Source organism: Mobula hypostoma (assembly GCF_963921235.1).
Source record: "Mobula hypostoma chromosome 22 unlocalized genomic scaffold, sMobHyp1.1 SUPER_22_unloc_1, whole genome shotgun sequence".
In the NCBI taxonomy this organism is placed as follows: Eukaryota; Metazoa; Chordata; class Chondrichthyes; order Myliobatiformes; family Myliobatidae; genus Mobula; species Mobula hypostoma.
This window is the reverse complement of record NW_026948152.1, coordinates 84,593-104,885: the sequence shown is the minus strand read 5'-3', so window position 1 is coordinate 104,885 and position 20,293 is coordinate 84,593. Positions and strand designations below refer to the sequence as shown.

At 44.1% G+C, this 20,293-nt stretch overlaps 1 protein-coding gene across 2 annotated transcripts in view; it reads left to right on the top strand.

The window, feature by feature from the left end:
• The window catches only part of LOC134341301 (phosphoribosyl pyrophosphate synthase-associated protein 1), a 71,090-nt gene that overhangs the window by 3,765 nt on the left and 47,032 nt on the right, over positions 1-20,293 (top strand). For both annotated transcript variants that reach the window (XM_063039179.1, XM_063039180.1), the window contains exons 3-6: positions 10-62; positions 3,788-3,854; positions 14,372-14,544; positions 19,050-19,165. In XM_063039179.1, the coding sequence (XP_062895249.1) occupies positions 10-62; positions 3,788-3,854; positions 14,372-14,544; positions 19,050-19,165 (409 nt within the window). The remainder of the gene's footprint in view (positions 1-9; positions 63-3,787; positions 3,855-14,371; positions 14,545-19,049; positions 19,166-20,293) is intronic.

Here is a 20,293-nt window from a genome sequence, read left to right as displayed (position 1 = left end):
TTTCTTCAGGCGTCTTGGAGTTGAACTTGGGAAAGCTGTGGTTTACCAGGAACCAAACCGTGGTAAGTGACTGCATCAGAGTTGTAAATTGGGATGAAGGTCCATGTTCGGAGTATGTGACAGTGGATAGGCGTTACCATTCTGAGATAAGGGTCTATGCCTGGAGTATGTGACAGTGGGACAGGTGTTGTGAATGCGGGAAGGGAGATGCATTTCGAAATAGCGTGCTGCTTGTGATTATGAAAATAATGTTTACTAAATTTTTGGATATTGGTGCAAGCAATTATCCAGGAAAGGGAGTTCCTCAGCTGGAATTGAATTCCTCTTCCCTCCCCTCCCATCACTGATAATGAGCGTCTTCTAGACCTTTAGCTACACACACACACACACACACACACACACACACACAAGCAAATGTACGTAGAATCTTGATGCAGGGTCTGGATTTAAGGTATCACCCATTCCTTTGACTACACATACCCTGCCTGACCTGCAGAGTTTGTGTCTGGCCCTAGAAACCTGTTGATACCAGCAGTGGAGGCTTGTGATGCTGGCAGGAAACACTTGACCGTCAGGTGCTGACTGTCTGTGACAAAATTCCCTGTAAGATGCTTGCAGCAGACTGATCCGGGCACAACTTCCTGTCCACTTTGTGCATCCACTCACCAAAGGAAGCCCCAGGTCCCTGGAGATAAATGGAAGAGTTCAGTGTGGACACTTTCAATGGGTAAAGTTTGTTGATTAACAAAGTTGGCCAAGGAATGGCAGGTGGAATTTAATGATCAAAGTTCAAAGTAAATTTTATTATCAAAATACATATATGTCACCATGTATAACTCTGAGATACATTTTCTTGTGGGCACGCTCAGCAAATCTAAAGAATTGTAACTATAGAAGGGTAAATGAAAAATCAACCAGGGTGCAGGAGACAACTAACTGTGCAAATGCAAATATAAATAAATACTACTAGATAATGAGAACATGAGATATGGAGTCCTTGTAAGTGAGTTCATTGGTTGTGGGGACATTTCAATGATGGGGAAGTAAAGTTTAGTGTAGTTATCCCCTTTTATTCTGAAGAGCCTGATGGTTGAATAAAGACACTGCTTGAACCTGCTGGTGCAAGTCCTGAGGCTCTTGTACCTCCTACCTGATGGCAGCAGTGAGAAGAGAGCATGGCCTGGGTGCTGAGAATTGCTGATGATGGGTACTGCTTTACTGTTGCAGCATTTCATGGTTGGGAGGGTTTTACCCATGGTGTACTGGCAAATCCACTGCCTTTTATAGGATTTAACTCAGACAAGTGTAAAGTGATACAATTTTGTCAGTTAAACCAGGGCAAGACTTGCACAGTAAATGACGGGGCCCTGGAGTTGTGTTGTAGAGCAGAGAGACCTAGGAGTACAAGGACATAATTCCCTGAAAACGGTGACACTGGCATCCAGGATGGCAGAGAAGATGTTTGCCATGCTGGCCTTCATCCATCGGGTATCGAGTACAGGATGTGGTACTCGCCTTACAGTTCAGGAGACCACATCTGCTGGTTAATCTGCAGTTCTGGTGGACTCGCTTCAAGCAGAATGTTACTCAGCTCAAAAGGGTGCAAAAAAGATGCACAAGATATTATGGGGACTGAAGAGCTTGGTTATAAGAAGAGGCCAGGAGTGTAGGAAGCCGAGGGGTGACCATTTAGATGTTTATAAAATTGAGGGGTTTAGACTGTGACCATTCACCTTGTTTTGTTTTCCCAAAGTACAGGAATCTGAAACTCATTGGTTTAAGGTACATGGATAGAAAAGAATTTGAGGAATATGGGTGAAACAGGGTTAACTTAGATGGAGCATCTTGGTTGAGGTGGACCAGTTGGACCAAAGGCCTGTTTCTGTGGTGAGAGCGGAAGGATTTAAAGAGGATCGGTTCGGGGAGGGCAAATTTTTCCAGAGTATTGTGGGTTCATGGAGTGAGCTGCCAGAGGAAGTGGTAGATATGGATACGATTACAACATTGAACAAATAGGTGTGTGGATGGTAATAGTTTTTAGGGACATGGGCCAAAGACAGACAAATGGGACAAGTTCAGCTGTGATACTTGGTTCTCATGGATGAGTTGAACTGAACGGCTGGTTTCTGTTAATGAAAACAATCGCTGTTTTGGGGTGGAATTGTTGAGGGCAGATTGGTGCGGTAGTGGGGGAGATATGGTTATTGTTAGAAGCTCTGAGGGATCGACAGTGATGGTGGGCACGGGTGGGACTGGAGTGAAACTCTGCGATGCCTGCACCATTTGGTATTTGGGCATAAGTATGAGGAAGCCCTACATTGTGGAGAGGGGAGGATCTGAGGTGTCGGTGAGAGGCCCTGCTTGGGTGGTATGAGTGGTGGAAAAGTGGGTGGCCTCATGTTGGGGGAATAGGGCAGAAAGGATCCCAGGGATTTGTTATGGGGGAAGGGGGTTTGGTGGTGATAGCCAACATGTTGCCTTAATAAAGTGTTTAAATTCTAATCTGCAGATTCGGACACTCAACTAAAATTAAACTGTTGAATTTTTGATCCTCTCCTTGTTCGGCCTGTGCTTTTGAAACACTTGATGAGGTGACCCTGTATACAGTGTGCACGAGGGTTGATTTTGTTTATTCCCAGAGCCTGTTCTCTCCCCTTCTCCTTCCCAATGTGCTTCCCTGCCCTGACTCCAGTCTGCCTTCAACTTTGAGCCCTTCATATTAATTCAGCCAAATATATTGCAGGACATAAACAGTGCAATAAGCAGCCATTCACCCGTCATGGCTTCTGATTGGCACATGTTCTTGGAGTTGCTTCTTATTCTGGTACTGATAACCACAGTGAGGTTTTACTCATTACCAATGGCCAGAGAGCTGGGGTTATTGCCCCTGCTCCCCAAGGTAGTGTCATGGGAGGTGTTCCACTCTAATGTTTCATTTGAAATATGTCACCCACTCTACTCGATGCCAGAGCCTTTAGATTTAAACAAATTCTGCTGCTATGATTGCTGGCACACTGTTTGGTATTTTACATTAAAATTCTCTATAACTTGCTGGCATCTTGCCTCTGAATAGTAATTAGTAAGTAAGGTTCCAGAGTTTCTCCTCTTGTACTACTGGTTGTCATTTGAGAGAGTTTTGCCGGGTTCCCTGGGGGCTCACTGTGTCAGAGGTGGATCAGCAGGAATACAGCCTTGTGATATCCTCAGTTCAGCTCTGTTGTGTTGTGCCGGATCCGCTGAAAGTGTGCAGACTGGTGATCCACATCAGGAAACAAGCACCAACAGTTTGTTACTTCTCACCAAGTTCTCAAAACATCAAATCTGAGGCCCATCCTAGCTTTAACTTTAGTAAAATAGACTGGTCCTGGACTTATTTCCAGGCATAATTTACATATTACTATTTAACTATTTATGGTTTTATTACTATTATTATTTATGGTGCAACTGTAACAAAAACCAATTTCCCCCGGGATCAATAAAGTGTGGCTATGACTGTGAAATATGTGAGTTTACTGTAAGCATTGTGACTGATTGTTGAAATACTAGTTTTCTGTGGGAGCTGCCCATTTTGAGCATTGCAAGATTCAGTGGCTGGGCTGAGGGCTAAGTTGGGAGAAACTGCTGGCAGGGTGGGTGTGTTGTTGGAGCACAGGATGGCTGTGAGCTATTGGGTAGATCCAGGCAATTGTTTCTCAGTCGACTTACCACCATCTCTGCTGTTTCAATGTTTATCTCCAATCATGGATGAATCGATCTTGACATCTGATTTTGGCCTTGTGTCTCACAGAAACACGAGTGGAAATAAAAGAATCTGTCCGTGGCCAGGATATTTTTATCATTCAGACCATCTCACGGTGAGTGAACCCAAAATAGCCAAAATTTCAGAGGAGATGTTTCGTGGTCTCTGGGTGTTTAGTGGGTCAGGGTGGGACTTTTTCAGGGTGTTGGTGTAGACTTTGTGTGTAGTAGCCAGTGCAAACCTTTTGTATCACTTGGGGTAGATGCCAAGTCACTGAGAGGTGTTGCAAACAAAGCTAATGGGCTGAGAGTGTGCAGTATCTCATCTCTTGAATTGTACTGATAGTTGTATTCCTGCCTGCTTCTGGCCTCCATACTTTAAAAATAAATACCTAGCCACAGTACCTAGTTCACAGGATTAGTAATGGCTGTTTTGGTGGCTTGCTTTTCCTTTATGAAACTACAAAAATTTATTTACAAAAAAATATACAAAGTACAAACGTTAAGTATTTACAAGACAGTACTTTGCCCAGGGTACACTTTACGAACAGCACTGGCAGTCGCATCTGGGCAGCAGTTCCTAGCACATCCGGCATTCTTGCAACAAGCGTGTTCGTGGGTTTGCAGATGATACTAAGACTGGTGGTATTATGCACAGCGTAGAAGATTGCCAAAGGGTACAATGGGATATAGATTGGTCATAGATATGGGTGGAGAAATGATGAATGGAGTTTAACTTGGCAAAATGTGAATTGTTGTATTTTAGGAGATTAAATGTAAAGAGGCGGTACACTGTTAATAGCAAGACTCTTAACAGTGTTGAAGAGCAGAGCGATCTTGGGCTCCACGTTTATAGTAAGCTGAAAGTGGCTGGTGAAGCAGGTGCGTGGCATATTTGCCTTAGTTAGTCAAGGGACTGAGTTCTAGAGTTGAAGTTATGTTGCAGCTTTGCAAAACTTTAGTTTGATTGCATCTGAAGAACTGCTTTTAGTTCTGGTCACTTCTTTATAGGAAGGACGTGGAGGCTTTGCAGAAGGTTTAGAAGTGGTTTAGCAGGACATTGTGTAGATTAAAGGGCATGTACTATAATGAAAGATTGGACAAACTTGGGTTGTTTTCTCTGGAGCAGCTAAGGCTCCAGGGAGACCTGACGGAGCTTTATATGATTATGGGAGGCATAGATCGAGTAGACAGTCAGTGTCTTTTTTTCCCAATATTAGAAGGTATTCATTTAAGATGAGAGTGGTTAAGTTCAAACCGAATGTGAGGAAAGTTGTTTTACTCAGAGGGTAGTGGGTGCCTGGGGTGGTATTGGTGCAAATAGAATGGAGCTGTTTCAGGGGCTCTTAGATAGGCATAGGAATATGCAGGGAAAGGAGGGATTTAAACAGAATGTTGGAGCAAGTGATTAGTTAACGTGTTTAATCACGAGTTTAATTAGTTCAGCAGAACTTTATAGGCTGAAGGGCCTGGTCCTGTGCTGTACTGTTCTATGTTACAAGGATAAATTTTGAGAGAGTGGACTGTTTCCTTTTGGGGGGGGTGGTGGTGCTGAGGAGAAATCTGATGTATAAAGTATTAATGGGATCAAGCTAGAGTGCTTAAAGAGAGGTTGTTGCCACGGATGGTGGAAACAACTGCTTCCAGTAAGTTGGTGGTGCGCTTGTACTCTGCAGCTTCTATGGTGCCAACCAAAGATGTTATTGTCTTTTTTAAATGTATTTGTTATGATTGCAAGATCCTGCTGGACATTAAGAACTTAAAGTACTGCAGGTCTCCCCATCAGCAAGTTGCTCACTGCAGAGAAACTGAAGGAGCTGGACTTGGTGCGGATCGTGCTGCTACCGGCATCAGAGCGGCGTCGGTGTGTGAGAGCAGTTTGCAGTCTTAACAGTGAGTGATGGTCCCAGTCACTTTTCTTGTAATCACAAGACCCTGTTGGAAATTGGTAATGTGGAAAGCTGCAAGTCTAATTCACTGTTTCATTGGCGAAAGGTGGGTACGGACAGTGGGGAAGCTGTATGGCCTCGGTCATAGTGAGGACTGGGCCTCAAATTGTCACGTCACCTGTTTGCAACTGCCAGAAGAGAGATGTCGGAGTCAGCGCTGTCTGCCTGAGGCAGAGTGGCACTGCGTCCGTGCTGGAATTGGTGCTGCTCTCCAGTGTTCGCTCCGCAGAAGACAAGGTTGACCGCAGGCTGCTGCAGTATTCATGGACTCAGGGGCTTGAACTATTTTTTTTAGTATGACTGTATTTTACTGCTCTCTTATATGTGCTGTGTATACCTTGTGTATGACTGTTATTACTGTGTTTTCACCTTGGCCCCACAGTAACACTGATTGGTTTGGCTGTATTCATGGGTATTCATGTATGGCTGGATAATAATTAAACTTGAACTTGGATAGAGAGATTGGGGACCAGTGATCAGAAACTAAAGGGAAGAACAAGGTAGAATGACGAGAGGACAAAATGTTTTGTGGTGTGCAGTTGGAATCTGCAGACGTGATGGGCCATGTTCCGTTGTGGCTGTGGATATATGGTGGGGAATAATTTGCATGGCCACAGAGAAAGGTTCGGTAAAGAGTGAGCATAGACAGAGAGTTGAATGGCCTGTGATCCTATATAGTTCCAGGTCACGTCCCCTTACACTTTCTCTGCTCTCAGACAGGTCAATAAGACTGATCTTTGGCCTCTACGCTTACTGCACGTCTTTTTATTCCTTTACTACCCAGACATTGGTTGACCACATGTCAAACACAACTTCTCTTTAATAGATCAAATGTTATTTTCCATGTGCCTATTTCCTTAGTTATAATCTCTGGCATTTTGATGACCAGTGATTGCATCTGTAGCTCCTCCATTTTCTTTCTCCCTCCTAAATTGGGGTTAATTTTGCTATCTTCCATTCTGAGAACTATTCAAGACTATATGGCATTGTGGAAGATAACACAATGCATCCACCATCTCTGTGGGATATAGTAAGGGAAGGATTGGAAACCATCTGAAACACATGATATAGGAAACTCTCTGCCTCCCAGTGAGCCTCAGTGACACTCAACTTGAACTGAAGTAACTGGGCCCTCGTAGGGCAGATATGGTTTTCAGAACCCGGGAGTCCTCAGCATAGAATAGCAAGTGCAGGTACCAGGCACAAGGTGTTCATCCATGACCAGAACATCCTCTCGGGATCAGAATCAGGATTAATATCACTAGTATACAGTTGAAAGAAAAAGTTTGTGACCCCTTTGCAATTACCTGGTTTTCTGCATTAATTACTCCTAAAACATGGTCTGATCATCTAAGTCAAAATAGTAGACAAATACAATCTGCCTAAACTAATAACACACAAACAGTTGTACTTCTTCTCATCAATACTCAGTACACCTTTTAAATAATCACAGTCTAGGTTCAAAAAAGTATGTGAACCTCTGGGGTAATGCCTTCTACAAAAGCTAGTTGGAGTCCAACAAGGAGATGTGATTGTGTTGTAGAGGTGCCCTGCTCGATGTATAAAAAAAAGGCACACAAAGTCAGGTAACTGACAGAGCCTGCCCTTCTTAAGAAAAGAAAAACAACAACAACAACAGGAATTCTGCAGATGCTGGAAATTCAAGCAACACACATCAAAGTTGCTGGTGAATGCAGCAGGCCAGGCAGCATCTCTAGGAAGAGGTACAGTCGACATTTCGGGCTGAGACCCTTCGTCAGGACTCACTCTTCCTTCAGTTAGTCCTGACGAAGGGTCTCAGCCTGAAACGTTGACTGCACCTCTTCCTAGAGATGCTGCCTGGCCTGCTGCGTTCACCAGCAACTTTGATGTGTGTTGCTCTTCTGAAGAAAGATCTGTTTATGGGCACCGTGCCTCAATCAAAACAGCCTTCAGACGACCTCAGGAGGAGAATTGTAGAGATGCATGAAGCTGGAAAAGGGAAGAAACATTTTTAAGGACCTGAGTATTCATCAGTCCACAGTAAGAGAAATTGTCTACAACTGGAAGAAACTCAGTACTGTTGCTACTCTCCCCAGGAGTGGGCATCCTGCAAAGATCACACCAAGAGCACAACATTCAATACTGATGGAGGTGAAAAAGAACCCAAGGGTAACAGCAAAAGACTGTAAACCTGATCAGCAGCTACAGGAAACATTTGGTGGAGGTAACTCCTGCTAAAGAAGGTTCTACCAGTTATTAATTACAAGAGTTCACATACTTTTTCTCAGCCTGGACTGTGAATGATCAAACAATGTGTTCAGTAAAGACATAAGAAGTACAATTCTTTGTGTTACTAGTTTAGGCAGATTGTTTTTGTTTATTATTGTGACTTGGATGAAGATCAGACCACATCTTATGAGTAAATTAATGCAGAAAACCAGGTAACTGCAAAGGGTTCACAAACTTTTTCTCACAACTGTTTGCTGTGAAACTTGTTAACTTTGCAGCAGCAGTACAATGCAATACTTGATAACTATAGGAAAAAATGAATTACAGTAATTATATGAAACACGCCTTGGTTTCCTTGGCTGCGTAAGTCTAGGGAAGATAACCTCCTGCCCCGCCAAACTCGTGAGATTGAAGCGTGAAAAAACCCCGGTTTGTGTGGATGCTTTGTCAAATTAATGCCAAGAATAACAGGCAGCACACTGCATACAATTAAAGGAATTATATTTATGAATCTCAACTGAAGGGTTAGTAAAGAATAACCAAAAGAAAAGGGCCTGTTCTAATTAAACAGTCAAATGTGCACAAGTTGGAGCTCATTTTGAACTTCTCTGTCACATTCGGGCTGGGCCTTCGGTCCATGTGAAAGCACACACCATCCTGCCGAACCTCGCTCGCAATCCATTTTGAGCAAGCTGGTCTCCCACTGATCGTATGCTACGACCTGTTCTCCCCAGTGTCTTCTCTCTTCACCTTCTCTCGAACAAAAAAAATCCAAACTCATCCTATTGTCCCTCACCAAGAAAACCTCCCACTAATTGAATGGCACACATTCCACATTATCCCTTATCTTCAACAGTAACTCAAACACGCAGAAAGCAGAACAGCAGCTCTTACAGCTGCTAAATGAAATACCTACAGCATAATTGTAGTAAGGGGAAATATGAAGCTATCAGGCAGGAACTTGGAAGCATAAATTAGGAACAGATGTTCTCAGGGAAATGTATGGAAGAATTGTGGCAAATGTTCAGGGGATATTTGCGTGGAGTTCTGCATAGGAACATTCCAATGAGACAGGGAAAGGATGGTAGGGTACAGGAACTGTGGTGTACAAAGGCTGTTGTAAATCTAGTCAAAAAGAAAAGAAGAGCTTACGAAAGGTACAAAAAAACTAGATAATGATAGAGATCTAGAAGATTACAAAGCTAGCAGGAAGGAGCTTAAGAAAGAAATTAGGAGAGCCAGAAGGGGCCATGAGAAGGCCTTGGTGGACAGGACTAAGGAGAACCCCAAGGCATTTTACAGGTATGTGACGAGCAAGAGGATAAGATGTAAGAGAGTAGGACCAATCAAATGTGACAGTGGAAAAGTGTGTATGGAACTGGACGAGATAGCAGAGGTACTTAATGACTACTTTGCTTCAGCATTCACTATGGAAAAGGATCTTGGCGATTGCACAGAGGACTTATAGTAAACTGAACAGCTTGAGCATGTAGATATTAAGGAAGAGAATGTGCTGGAGCTTTTGGAAAGCATCAAGTTGGATAAGTCACCAGGACCGGATGAGATGTTCCCCCAGGCTAATCTGGGAGGCGAGGGAGGAGATTACTGAGCCTCTGGCAATGATCTTTGCATTATCAATGGGAGTGGGAGAGGTTCCAGAGGATTGGAGGGTTGCAGATGTTGTTCCCTTATTCAAGAAAGGGAGTAGAGATAGCCCAGGAAATTATTGACCAGTGAGTCTTACTTCAGTGGTTGGTAAGTTGATGGAGAAGATCCTGAGAGGCAGGATTTATGAACATTTGGAGAGCCATAACATGATTAGGAATAGTCAGCATGGCTTTGTGAAAGACAGGTCATGCCTTACGAGCCTGATTGAATTTTTTGAGGAAGTGACTAAACATATTGATGAAGGTAGAGCCGTAGATGTCGTGTATATGTATTTCAGCAAGGCATTTGATCAGGTACCCCATGCAAGGCTTATTGAGAAAGTAAGGAGGCATGGGATCCAAGGGGACATTGCTTTGTGGATCCAGAATTGGCTTCCCACAGAAGGCAAAGAATGGTTGTAGATGGGTCATATTCTGCATGGAGGTTGGTGACTGGTGGTGTGCTGCAGGGATCTGTTCTGGGACCCCTACTCTTCGTGATTTTTATAAATGACCTGAATGAAGAAGTAGAAGGATGGGTCAGTAAATTTGCTGATGATACAAAGGTTGGAAGTGTTGTAGATAGTGTGGAGGGCTGTCAGAGGTTACAGTGGGACATTGCTGGGATGCAAAACTGGGCTGAGAAGTGGCAGATGGAGTTCAACCTAAATAGGTGTGAGGTGGTTCATTTTGGTAGGTCAAATATGATGGCAGAATATAGTATTAATGGTAAGACTTGACAGTGTGGAGGATCAGAGGGATCTTGGGGTCCGAGTCCATAGGACACTCAAAGCTGCTGCACAGGTTGACTCTGGTTAAGAAAGTATATGGTGTATTGGCCTTCTTCAATCGTGGAATTGAGTTTAGGAGCCAAGAGGTAATGTTGCAGCTATATAGGATCCTGGTCAGACCCCACTTGGAGTACTGTGCTCAGTTCTGGTCGCCTCACTACGGGAAGGATGTGGAAACCATAGAAAGGGTGCAGAGGAGATTTACAAGAATGTTGCCTGGATTGGGGAGCATGCCTTATGAAAACAGGTCGAGTGAACTTGGCCTTTTTTCCTTGGGGCATTGGAGGATGAGAGGTGACCTGATAGAGGTGTATAAGATGATGAGAGGCATTGATCATGTGGATAATCAGAGGCTTTTTCCCAGAGCTGAAATGGCTAGCAAGAAAGGGCACAGTTTTAAGGTGTTTGGAAGTAGGTGCAGGGGAGATGTCAGGGGTAAGTTTTTTACGCAGAGAGTGGTGAGTTTGTGGGATGGGCTGCCGGCGACGGTGGTGGAGGCAGATGTGATGGGGTCTTTTAAGAGCCTCCTGAACAGGTACATGGAGCTCAGAAAAATAGAGGGCTATGGGTAAGACTAGGTAATTTCAAACGTAAGGACATGTTTGGCACAGCTTTGTGGGCTGAAGGGCCTGTATTGTGCTGTAGAATTTTCTATGTTTCTAATTTTCTATAACAGTAAAGATGTGAATTAGAGCATTACCCTCTCCCCCACCACAAGTTGTCATGTCCTCATGACTGAAATAATTTGTCATCCCGTCATTAATAACATCATTTTCAAAGGAATTTCGTGATGTCAAAATCTCCAATCCATTTTAAAATGGTAGTGACATATCTCACTCGGGGGGTAGTTGCAACCTTCTGTTTTCCCAGTGCTACAGAGGCCAGCTTATCATGGGGTCTCCTGACTGTTTGAGACCTCCTTATCCCATCATCTACATCTTCAGTTTTAGACACTCCTTAGAATACTTCTGGTCTGTTCCCCAACCATATCGCAGCCACCACCCTGCAACCAGACATTGTCTTGGTGTCTAAGTCTACTAAGCAAGTGGTGCTGCTGGAGCTGACAGTCCCATGGGAAGATAGCTTGGAAGAAGCCTTTGAAAGGAAGCTCTCCAAGTACGCAGGACTGGAGCGCAACTGTCAGCAGGCTGGATAGAGAGCGAGGTGTCTCCCAGTGGAGGTTGGTTGTAGGGGATTTGCAGCCCGTTCCTTAGTTACAGCCTTCAGCATTTTGGGCATCGAGGGAGAGAGGAAGAGGAGAGCCATCCGCAGTACCACCGATGCGGCAGAGAGAGCCTCAAGATGGCTATGGCTCAAAAGAGGGGAGCCATGGAGTCATAAGTAGCTAGCCATCTGGACACAAGCTGGGGTCTGATCAGCCCCGCTGGGTCACCTAGAGGAGATTGGTGTTGAAAGACCTGAAACACCCAATGATTCCAGGAACATCACTGAAGATGTGTCCAGAAGCATCAGTAGATGTATGTACACAGTGGTCTGTACGGCGAGGCCTTCACCCCTGGTCTGTCGCTCGCGCCTTCCTGTAACTTGGATCCGTCCGCCACTTGGCTGAGCTCAGCTTCATCCCAGTTATTTTAGAGCCCAGCCCCACCTCATGGTCCAGCTGCAAGCCTGCCTAAGCACTGCTAATTCCCCCCATTTCACCTTCTTCACCGTGAGAAAGGTTGGGAATCTCTTCCTCAATTACTGGGGAGTTGGTGAAAAGCAGCATATACCACACTCCCCATTTCCTCATCCTCCGAGTCCGTATCCCATTCAGGGGTAGGCGCCAGTTTAATCCTTCCTGCTGCTGGTCCTTCAGTCTCCCCACATTGCCGCAAAGTCCTCTTACTTGGTGTAGGGCCCAAGTCAGACTCTGGGGCAACACGCACCTTTTGTCTTAGAGGTAGAAGGTGGTTCTGATGGATAATCTTGACAGGCCCATTCCCATTCTCTGGTTTCACCCAGAAAACTGGTACATTTGGCATCTGACTCTCCACTACATCAGGTGTAGCCACCCAGCTGTCAGCCAGCTTGTGCTTCCCAGGTAACCCCAAATTCTTGATGAGGATTTAGTCTCCAGGCATGAGTTGGGAGAACCTAATCTTTTGATCATACCTCCTCTTATTTCCTTGATTCTGCTTGGTAGCCAAGACCTCAGCTAATTCATAAGCCTTTTTCAGCTCCCTTCTCATATCAGGCACATACTTCAGATAAGTCTTCTGTTTATCAGCCTCACTCATGGATATCTGGTAATATCCACTCGAGTCCAGTACACCGAACCGCGTCGCACCATTCAGGTAGGCCAGCGCATCCTCGATTCTCAGGAATTTATACTGGTTGGGGCCTGTATTCCTGTTCAGAGTCTGATAGTCCACACATCTGTACCTTCCTGATCTTCTTCCTGGCCACTACTATTGGAGACGCATAAGGGCGTCTGGACTCAGTGCCCTTGAGCCCAACCCTCTCGAACAAAAAAAAACTTTAAGCCCTACCTCATTGCCCCTCACCAAGAAAACATCTGCTAATTGGATGGCACCCATTCCACATAATCCCTTATCTTCAACAATAACTCAAACAGGCTAAAAGCAGAACAGTGAAGTTCTCTTCTCTTCTGCCACTTTTCTTACACCCTTCAACAGCTTTTCAAGTATGAAATGATGAGAAGAGGGCATGTCCTATGTGGTGGGGGTCCTTATGATTGATGCTGCCTTTCTGAGGCACCGCTCCATGAAGATGTCTTGGATTCTACAGAGGCTAGCACCCAGGAAGGAGATGACTAATTTTACCTCTCTTTGCAGTTTACTTCAATCCTGTGCAGTAGTCTCTCTCCTCATACCAGACGGTGATGCAGCCTGTCCAAATGCCCTCCGTGGCACATTTGTAGAAGTTTTTGTGTGTTTTAGGTGACAAATCAAATCTCCTCAAACTCCTAATGAATATGCCTGCTGTCTTGCCTTCTTTATAGCTGCATTGATATGTTGGGACCAGGTTAGATCCTCAGAGATATTGACATCCAGGAGCTTGAAATTTCTCTTTCTCTTTCTTTCTCTCTCTCTCTCTCTCTCTCCCCCCCCCTTCTAATCCCTCGATGATTGGTTTGTATTTCCTTGTTTTACTCTTTCTGAAGTTCACAATCAGCTCTTTCGTCTTACTGATATAAGTACAAGGTTGTTGCTGTGACACCACTCAATTAGCTGGTATATCTCGCTCCTGCATGCCCTCTTGTCACCATCTGAGATTTTGCCAACGTTGCTTGTATCCTCAGCATTTGAGCCATGCCTAGCCATACAGTCATGGGTGTAGAGAGAGTGGAGCTAAGCACACATACCTTAGGTGTGTCAGTGTTGATTGTCAGCAAGATAGGGATGTTACTTCCAACGCACACAGACTGTGGTCTTCCAGTTAGGAAGCTAAGGATCCAGTTGCAGAGGGAGGTACAGAGGCCCAGGTTCTGTAGTTTTTCGATCAGGATTGTAGGAATGATGGTGTTAAATGTTGAGTAATAATCATTGAATAGCATCCTGACATACCTATTTGCATTGTTCAGGTGATCCAAGGCAGCATGGAGAGCCATTGAGATCGTCCCATCCCCCCGCCCCCACCTCCACCCTGTAGACATACTGTGGCGATAGGCAAATGGCAGTGGGTCCAGATCCTTACTACAGCTGGAGCTGACTCGAGCCATGACCAGCCTCACAAAGCACTTCATTGTAGATGTGAGTGTTACTAGATGATAGCTTCCCTTGGAATCTGGGAAACATTTTGTTTAAACGACTCATCTTGTATGCCCTTGGTTGTCACAATTCACCATCCTTGGTTCTTTCAGACAGCTTGTTGAGTACTAGGATGCCATCTCTTAACTCACTATACCCCAACTTAGGAAGTTATGGATTTAGCATTATGTTGTCTTGGGCACTTTGTGACTAATTAAGCACAAAGGAATGGGCAATGTAGCTTCTACTGATGGTTTTGCTGAAATTGAATGATAATGCCCTTGATGATATCCTGATCAGGCCAATGTATTTCTGTTTGGCAGAGATGTTAATACAGCTGTGATGGAATTACTGATCATGGCCTACGCCTGCAAGACTTCGTGTGCCCGGAACATTATTGGAGTAATTCCTTACTTCCCCTACAGTAAGCAGTGTAAGATGAGGAAGAGGGGCTCCATCGTTTGCAAACTGCTGGCATGCATGTTGGCCAAAGCAGGTGAGCAGCTTCTGGAGCTGTGTCTGAGTGAAGTATGGGGTGTCTGTGGTGTCTTGGAAGAAATATGGGGAGTTTGTGGTGTCTGGAGTGAAGTATGAGGAGTCTGGGTGAAGTATGGAGTGCCTGGAACTGGGTCTGGGTGAAGAATGGGGTGTTTGTGGTGTCTGGGATGAAATATGGAGTGTCTGTGGTGTCTGGAGTGTTGTGCTGTTGGTAACAAATGAAATCAAATCTTAGAGGTGACATTAGGTTGGAAGGTGTTGAATAATTGTGGATAGAGCTAAGGAACTGCAAGGGTAAAAAGACCCTGATGGGAGTTGTATACAGACTCCCAAGCAGTAGTAAGGATGTGACCTATAAATTACAACGGGAGATGGAAAATGCATTCCAAAAGGTCAATGTTAACAAAAGTCATGGGGGAGTTCAGTATGCAGGTCGATTGGGAAAATCAGGTTGGTGCTGGGTTACAGGAGGGGGAGTTTCTCAAGTACCACCGAGATGGCTTTTTAGAGCAGCTTATGGCTGAGCCTGCTAGAGGATCAGCTATTCTGGTTTGGGTGTTGTTCAATGAACCAGAATTGATTAGAGAATTTAAGGTAATAGAACCCTTAGGGGCAAGTGACCATAGTATGATCGAATTCACCCTGAAATTTGAGGAGGAGAAGTTAAAGTCAGATGTATTTGTATTGCAGTGGAGTAAAGGGAATTGCCTTGATCATTGAAGGAAAATATCGCCTACATCCACTCAACCACATTATTTTACTCTCCTTTAGGGTTCATAGACTAATAGGGTACTACAGCACAGAAACAGATCCTTTGAGCCATCTAGTCCATGCTGAACTGTCATTCTGCCTAGTCCTGTACCTATAGCCCTCCATTCCCCTCCCATCCAAATTCCAATTAAACATTGAACCAAACCTGCATCCACCACATCTACTGGTAGTGCTCACCACTCTTTGAGTGAAGTTGTTCCCCCTCATGTACCCCTTAAACATTTCACCTTTCACCCTTGGCTCATGACCTCTAGTCTCACTTTAGTCTCACCCAGCCTCAGTGGAAAAAAATCTGTATGCATTTACCTATGTATCTGAGTTTTGTCTGAGGCTTCTGTCGGTCAGAGTTGACCATGGATATTCCGTCCTAGCTGTCTAGATACGCAAGATTGGGCAGTACAATATGGAGAGCAAGCTTTTGCCAATGTAGCAAGCTCCCCTTCTCCACACATCTGATGAACCCAAAGGAACGGCAGAGACTGATACAGTTTGGTACCAGCAGTGTCTCAGGAGTTGCCAATGAACTCAATGTAGGACTGCTTTAGGAACTCCAGTTCTAGATTTTTCCCTCAGGGTTTACTCCCGAATTCTTCCCCGTGGGTGGGTATAGCTGCAATGCAGTGGAGGTTTGAAATCAGCCTTCCTCCTCCTGGATGAGCTGCCAACCATGGTTGCTGAGACCCATCTGCCCGAAGTGACTGCTTTTAAGGTGCCATTAACCCCTGCCCTTGCCCCTTCTCCTGTCTGTAGAAACGGTTCTGCTGGACCTAGTAGCTAAGCCACATGTGAAGGTCAGGAGCTGGACTTGGTTGTCATTGGCTATTTGATGTGCATGCCATTGTCAGCATGTAATAGGTAATGGGAGCTTGAACCCATTACCACCCTCAGTTATGTATAGCCCTCATAATTTTGTATACCTCTACCAAACCTTCCCTTGTTTTCCTACACTCGGGGAATCCTAACTTCAACCTTTCTCAATAACTCAGGTCCTCAAGTCCTGGTAACGGCCTTGTAAATTTTGTCTGCACTCTTTTCAATTTTATTCGACCAGCTCATGGTTGAGCCTACTAGCTATTCTGGACTGGGTGTTGTGCAATGAACCGGAATTGATTAAAGAGCTTAAGGTAACAGGAGAAAGTGATCATAATATGATCGAATTCACCCTGAAATTTGAGGAGGGGAAATTAAAGTCAAATGTATCAATGGAGTAAAGGGAATTACAGAGGCATGAGAAAGGAGTTGGCCAGAATTGATGGAAAAGAACACTGGCAAGGATGATGGCAGAGCAGCAATGGCTGGAATTTCTGGAAGCAATTCAGGAGGCACAGAATAGATACATCCCAAAGAGGAAGAAGTAATCCAAAGGCAAGAAGACCTAACCATAGCTAACGAGAAGTCAAAGCCAACATAAAAGCCAAACAGAGGGCATATAACAGCAAAAATTAGTGGGAAGTTAGAGGATTAGGAAGTTTTTAAAAACCAACAGAAGGCAACCAAAAGTCATTAAAAAGGTAAAGATGGAATACAAAAGTAAGCTACCCAATGATATTAAAGAAGATAACAAAAGTCTCTTCAGATCCATAAAGTGTAAAAGAGAGGTGAGAGCAGATATCAGACTGCTGGAAAACAGTGCTGGAGAGGTAGCAATGGAGGACAATGAAAACGCAGACAGAATGAACAAGTATTTTGCATCAGTCTTCCCTGTGGAAGACACTAGCAACATGGTGGAAGTTCCAGATGTCAGGGGGCATGAAGTGTGTGATGTTACCATAACTAGAGAGAAGGTTCTTTGGAAACTGGAAGGTCTGAAGGTAGATAAGTCACCTGGACCAGATGGTTCTGAAAGAGGTAGCTGAAGAGATTGTGGAAGTATTAATAATGATTTTTTAAGAATCACTATATTCTGGAATGGTTGCAAAAGACTGGAAAATTGCAAATGTCGTTCCACACTTCAAGAAACACGAGAGAGGCAGAAGAAAAGAAACTATAGGCCAATTAGTCTGACCTCAGTGGGAAGATGTTAGAGTCGATGATTAAGGATGAGGTACTTGGAGGCACATGACAAAAGAGGCGGTAGTTAGCAAGGAGAACTCTTGCCTGACAACTCTGTAGAAATTCTTTGAAGAAGTAAGAAACAGGATAGACAAAGGAAAATTGGTTGTTGTCTACTTGGATTTTCAGAAAGACTTTGACAAGGTGCCACACATGAGACTGCTTAACAAGCGAAGAGCCCATGCAATTACAGGAAAGATTCTAGCATGGATAAAGTAGTGGCTGATTGGCAGGAGGCAAAGAGTGTGAATAAAGGGAACCTATTTTGACTGGCTGCCGGTGACTACTGGTATTCCACAGGGGTCTGTTTTTGGACTGATTCTTTTAAGTCATATGTTAATGATTTGGATGATAGAATTGATGGCTTTGTTGCAATTTGAATGATATGAATATAGGTAGAGAGGCAGGTAGTTTTGAGGAAGTAGAGAGGCTACAGAAGGTTGTAGATAGATTAGGAGAATGGGCAAAGAAATGACAGATGGAATACACTGTTGGGAAGTGTATGCTCCTGCATTTTGGTAGAAGAAATTAAAGGGCTGATTATTTTCTAAATGGAGAGAAAATACAAAAAAATTCAGACACCAACAGACTGGGGAGTCCTTGTGCAGGATTCCCAAAAAAGTTAATTTGCCTGTTGAGTCTGTGGTGAGGAAGGCAAATGCAATGTTAGCATTCATTTCAAGAGGAGTAGAATATAAAAGCAAGGATGTAATGTTGAGACTTTATAAAGCACTGGTGACTCCTTGCTTGGAGTATTGTGAGCAGTTTTGGGCCCCTTATCTTAGAAAGGATGTACTGACATTGGAGAGGGTTCAAAGGAGATTCACAGAAATGATTCCAGGATTGAATGGCTTGTCATTACAAGAGCACTTGATAGTTCTGGGCCTGTATTTGCTGGAAATCAGAAGAATGAGGGGTGATCTCATTGAAACCTATCAAATAGCGGAAGACCTTGATGGAGTGGATGTGGAGAGGATATTTCCAATGGTGGGAGGGTCGAAGACCACAGTCTCAGAATAGAGGGGTGTCCTTTTACAATGGAGATGAGGAGGAATTTCTTTAGCCAGAGAGGGGTAAATCTGTGGAATACTTTGCAACAGGCAGCTGTGGAGGCCCAAGTCTTTTTGTATATTTAAGGCAGAGGTTGATATATCCTTGATCAGTCAGGGCATGAAAGGATACGGGGAGAAGCCAGGAGATTGGCGCTGAGAAGAAAATTGAATCAGCCGTGATGAAATGGTGGAGCAGATTTTATGGGCCAAATGGCCTATTTCTGCACCTATAGCTTATGGTCTTATTTTATGGGGTGCCTGAAGCCATGTCTGGAGTGAAGTATGGGGTGTCTAGAGCAGTGTCTGGGATGAAATATGGGGTGTCTATGGTGTCTGGAGCCGTGTCTGGGGTGAAGCATGGGGTGCCTGGAGCCATGTCTGGAATGAAATATGGGGTGTCTATGGTGTCTGGGGTGAAGAATGGGGTGGCTGGTGCTATGTCTGGGTGAAGTGTAGGATGTCTGGATGAACTATGCTGGTCCTAGGGTTGCAGTGTTTGTATTGCATATAAGAGGTAGAATCTAGTGCACAACCTTGGGTGAACTCAGCAGGTTATGCTGAAGCAGATTTAATCCCGCTGTCAGTTGACTCGCCAATGCTTGTTGGTGGCTGTGTGTTGTGTTTCCAGGATTAACCCACATTATCACAATGGACCTTCATCAGAAGGAAATTCAAGGTTTCTTCAACATTCCTGTGGACAACCTCCGAGCATCACCATTTCTACTGCAGTACATTCAGGATGAGGTGAGATTTTGTATTTTGTTCATCGAGTATAGAAACAGAACTGTTGTCTCTACCTACAGTTCATCTGTGTACAGAAATGGTGCTGTTGTCTCTGTCTACATAAATAGTGCTGTTGTCTCTATAGTTCAGCTACAGAATTGGTGCTGTTGTCTCTATTTACAAGATATTAAGAGGAATAGATAGAGTGGACAGCCAGCGCCTCTTCCCCAGGGCACCACTGCTCAATACAAGAGGACATGGCTTTAAAGTAAGGGGTGGGAAGTTCAAGGGAGATACTAGAGAAAGGTTTTTTACTCAGAGAGTAGTTGGTGCGTGGAATGCACTGCCTGAGTCAATGGTGGAGGCAGATACATTCGTGAAATTTAAGAGACTACTAGACAGGTATATGGAGGAATTTAAGGTGGGGGGGTTATATGGGAGGCAGGGTTTAAGGGTCGGCAGAACATTGTGGACCAAAGGGCCTGTACTGTGCTGTACTGTTCTATGTTCTGTTTACAGTTCAGAATCAGAATCTGAATCAGGTTTATTATCACTGGCATGTGTCGTGAAATTTGTTAACTTAGCAGCAGTTCATTGAAATACATAATATAGAAGAAGAGAAGAATAAATAAAAATAATAATGAATAAATAAGTAAATCAGTTATAGCATACGTATATTGAATAGATTAAAATCATGCAAAAGTAGAAATAATATATATTTTTAAAAGTGAGGTAGTGTTCAATGTCCATTTAGGAATCGGATGGCAGAAGGGAAGAAGCTGTTCTTGAGTTACTGAGTGTGTGCCTTCAGGCTTCTGTACCTCCTACCGATGGTAACAGTGAGGAAAGGACATGCCCTGGGTGCTGGGGGTCCTTAATAATGGACACTGCCTTTCTAAGACACCGCTCCTTGAAGATGTCCCAGCTACTTTGTAGGCTAATACCCAAGATGGAGCCGACTAAATTTACAACCCTCTGCAGCTTCTTTCAGTCCTGTGCAGCAGCCACCCCCCACCCCTGTACCAGACAGTGATGCAGCCTGTCAGAATGCTCTCCATAGTACATCAATAGAAGTTTTGGAGTGTTTTTGTTGACAGACCAAATCTCTTCAAACTCCTTGTGAAGTATAGTTGCTGTCTTGCCTTCTTT